The sequence below is a fragment of the Rhagoletis pomonella genome, unplaced genomic scaffold (genome assembly GCF_013731165.1).
Source record: "Rhagoletis pomonella isolate Grant_MI unplaced genomic scaffold, Rhpom_1.0 Rhpom_scaffold_00009, whole genome shotgun sequence".
NCBI classification, from domain to species: domain Eukaryota; kingdom Metazoa; phylum Arthropoda; class Insecta; order Diptera; family Tephritidae; genus Rhagoletis; species Rhagoletis pomonella.
Window position 1 is genome coordinate 10,083,443 of NW_023458563.1, and position 1,365 is coordinate 10,084,807.

General features: G+C 30.1%; 1 protein-coding gene across 1 annotated transcript; it reads left to right on the top strand.

Annotated features, from left to right (window-relative positions):
• LOC118745834 lies at positions 1 to 449 on the top strand (the record flags this gene model as incomplete). Its single annotated transcript, XM_036479504.1, is given in 2 exon segments — positions 1 to 78; positions 193 to 449. Coding segments are annotated over 2 exon segments (335 nt in total), but the record flags the coding sequence as incomplete, so codon positions are not given.
• Positions 450 to 1,365: the final 916 nt, after the last annotated feature.

Here is a 1,365-nt window from a genome sequence, read left to right on the forward strand (position 1 = left end):
CCTCATCTTCACAAACGCTGTATCTGATACAACCAAGCCCAAGTACAACAACTTCTTTGGACAGTGCAACTTCGTCTGGTAAGTTATTTATTTACACATGTTGTTTGCTATTTTTAACATAAAACTTTAAAAAAGAAATCGCGAGCACTGTAATTTAGTATTTATTTTTAATTAGTTTTTTCTTTACGATAGCTATTCAATCATTTATCAATGACGCGTGTCAAAAAGCCATTGAAAAGGTGGAAGAACGTAACAAGCTCATATTGCTCAGAGTTACGGAGGAAATTCAAGGGCTGCGTAAAGATGTTGGCGAATTGCGGAAAGCGGTATCTCATAATAACTCTACCATTTTACCAACCAGACTGTTTAACACCGTTGAAGATTTTCTTCAGTTTGAGAAAGCTGTTCAGGAAGATATAGATAAATTCTCCTTGCTGGTAAGAAACTAAAATCATTATCACTATGAAATGCCTGGTTACGCGCCCATTGTTATAAGCTTTAAAATGACGATTGCAAAACATATTTTTTAAGACACGTAATAACGCGTTTTGCAAATGTGTTAAGTAAACGTGTTATAATTAGTTTTTATACGCTTTCCCAAAGCTTTGTAAATACGGTTACAAAACACGCAATTTCAATGAAATAAATAAGCGTTTGAAACATTTATTTTGTGAATGTTGTATAGGTTTTTTTATTAGTAATATTTTAGTATTAAACAAAAATTAAAACTAAATTAAATTTAATTCGTGTTTTTTCAGTTCTTAGCTTTACTAATAATATTTTTCAAAAACTTGAGATCTTATAAACTTAAATTTACAGAATAAATAAACCAAGTTCATATTGTATTTTCATTCAAAAAACTTCCATTATTATAAACTTTATTTTATATAAACAAAAAACCAACTTACTTTATTTTGTATTTTCTTTTGGTGCTTTAATTTTAATAAGATTTTTAGCGTATTGGAAAAAAGATTTCGAGGCAAACACAAAATCCTCTTCCTTGCCTCCATTTTCGCAAGTGAAAGTTTCCGAAATAGAATTTAAATATGAATGTAAAAAGTTTATTATATATGTATGTACTGAATGAAACCGTTATTACTTACGACGAATGGCAGTGGCGACAGAGAAGGCTCTAATACACTTGTTGTCTACAGTACCTTTCCACGAAAAGCTTTCTGCAACTTTGTTATGCATAAGTTTTTGCCCCGATTTTGTAACAAATTTCCTTGAACTTGATGTTGACAATCGTTTTAGATCGGCTTTCTAAAAATAGAAATAAAAAAGAAAGTTATATATACAGTGAACCAGGCATTTCATAGTGATAATGATTTTAATTTCTTACCAGCAAGGAGAATTTATCCATAT